General features: G+C 44.0%; 1 protein-coding gene across 1 annotated transcript; it reads right to left on the bottom strand.

Annotated features, from left to right (window-relative positions):
• Positions 1-530: 530 nt before the first annotated feature.
• On the bottom strand, positions 531-2,249 carry TEOVI_000564900 (RIO1 family, putative; the record flags this gene model as incomplete). Its single annotated transcript, XM_067223023.1, has 1 exon — positions 531-2,249. One exon carries the CDS (start codon positions 2,247-2,249, stop codon positions 531-533), a length of 1,719 nt encoding a protein of 572 aa, XP_067079124.1.
• Positions 2,250-2,396: the final 147 nt, after the last annotated feature.

The following is a 2,396-nucleotide window of genomic DNA, read 5'->3' on the forward strand; positions in this document are numbered from 1 at the left end:
CGTAACAAAATATTTTAAATGCAACCAAACACCTGGTAGAAATGATGGTACTACACGCAAGAAGAGCGTAAAGGGCTTTAGCCGTTGTAGCCCCTCTCCACAGCAGTGTCTCAGACCGCTTTCTCCTCTTTTTTTACTTGTTTTTTGTTTGCTTCTAACCTATGTTGATGAGCAGATTCAAAAAAAAAAATGATAAAAAAGTATGCTAAAAAAAAATTCCCACATATATTTTTTTTAAAAAAAAAGATGTATACAAACACATGTATATTCGTGTATATGTTAACATATGGAGAGACGCAATTCCACAATCATATCATTATAACTTTCTTTTATTTTATTACTTTACCATCAGTTCCCTTCCCTCCTCATAGCTCATTCACGCTTGTAAAAGGAAAGAAATCATGTGAAGCATGAGATGAATCTAATGACACTCAAACTCTCCCCTTGATACTGCAGGATGGGGTTAACGTTACACGATTTTATTTATTTGATGCTTTCATGAGCCAATATTACGCCCATGTACACCTGTGCTATTTCTTTTTCTTCGCCTTTCCATTTTTCGACTTCTTCTTGTTCGCACGACGCTCGCGATTGGCCTCCTTCACAGACTTGTGGTATATTTTGCGCTCCTCCTTCGTCATCTCAGCAATTGTTTTGGGTAATTGCCGCCCCTCTCCGTCATCATCGTACTCAGCAGTGGCATTCTTCTCGTTGCTTTTCCCCCTTTTACCGGCTCTTTCCTGTCCGTCATCATCCGTACCGTCACTATCATCCGTTTCACATTCGTCATAATCATCACTTTCCTCATCTTCCTCATTCTTTTCCTCAGTCATATTTTTTTGATTTTCGTGTTTTACCTCCGCTAGCGAGTCCGCACGTGCCGCTGTCATTTCGGCAACGTATGGCGCAATTTCTGCGTTGGGAGCTCGGTGGTCTGCAATTTCCCCAAGACTACGTGGTACTGCGATGTTCAAAAAAACTTGTTCATCCACTTTGGCTTGATCCTCATCCACAGCAGTCAAATTACCTTCGCGTTCACGCTCCTCGCGTAGAGAAAGCAAATGTTGTAAAATCTCCGAGGAGTTATCAGATCCTTCGCAGCGCTGCCAGCCACGAGATGCCGGAGGTGCCGTGATGAAGTGAAATAAGTCTTGAAGTGAGAAAAGCTGCTGATGCCCTCTTGTCCGAAAGAAGGCGTTAACATTAACGATATCACGCCGCAAAAAGTCCATTGCACGCGGATGGTCCTTTTCAACCGATTGCGAAACATCGATAACCACAACACGGCCGCGGTACAACAGAAGATTATACTCGGAAAGGTCTCCATGAATGAGTTTACTCCGACCGTACATTTTGCGCATCGTGCAGCACAAATCAAGGTAGCATTTGTCCAACGCTGCAGCAGAAGGGAAACGGACCTCTTTTAACCGAGGCGCGGGCCACCCGTCCTCACCAAGAAATTCCATTACAATAACATGTTGCCGCAAAAGAATCACTGCAGGCGCAAGAACTCCACCATCCTGCAGGCGGTTCAAATTCCGCGCTTCCTTTTCCGCCCACGTACGCACCATTTTGCGTGGGTTACTTTTACAGTACCGCTGGAACCTGAACTCCCCAGACACGTATTTATCGCGGTCTCTGAACACAAGAATAGACGTCTTGAACACCTTCACAGCGGCTGGGCTCCCATCACCAGCAACTGCGTAGTAAACATTTGCCTCCTTTCCAGTTGACACACAACCATTAATCTCACGAAGCTGACCGCTGTTCACAAGTTTGTATAACAACAACCGGGTCCGTGGGTCCATGACATTCTCTACAGTTGCCCGTTCCGATCGGTCCACATCTCGCGGTGCCTGCGTGGAGGCGAGTCGGTTGGAATGCGCCACATCTTTAAGATCATTAATTGTCCTCTGATTTACACTACTGCTACCGCCACCACCCACACCAGGGGCGACGTCCCCATAAAACTCATCCACACGTATCCTACGTAATACACTGGCATTATTTGTAGTGTGTTTTGAGGGTTGCATTTTACTTAATGACGTTGTCTCACGCTGAGTATTGGTACCAGGCGCAGAACCTAATACAATACGCGCAGCATCACACCGACGACCTCCATGCATAACGCGATAATTACCAACTTCATCATCACTGTTACTATCACTAACGATATCGTCTATTGTACTTCCAGGTGCCATATATTGTAATAACTCTTCAAGCTCATCCGGATCTCTGTGGGTGGGCATTTCCTTGAAATGTTTTCTAAACACCCTTCTACATTTAAAAAAAAATGTAGGGTGAGGAAAATGGGAAAAAGCGAGAGAGAGGATATTAAACATTAAAAAAAAAGTAAAGTAAAATAGAAATGGAAGAAAAGATATATATAAAAAAAA

Source organism: Trypanosoma equiperdum, assembly GCF_001457755.1.
Source record: "Trypanosoma equiperdum strain OVI genome assembly, contig: ctg_1739, whole genome shotgun sequence".
NCBI lineage: Eukaryota > Euglenozoa > Kinetoplastea > Trypanosomatida > Trypanosomatidae > Trypanosoma > Trypanosoma equiperdum.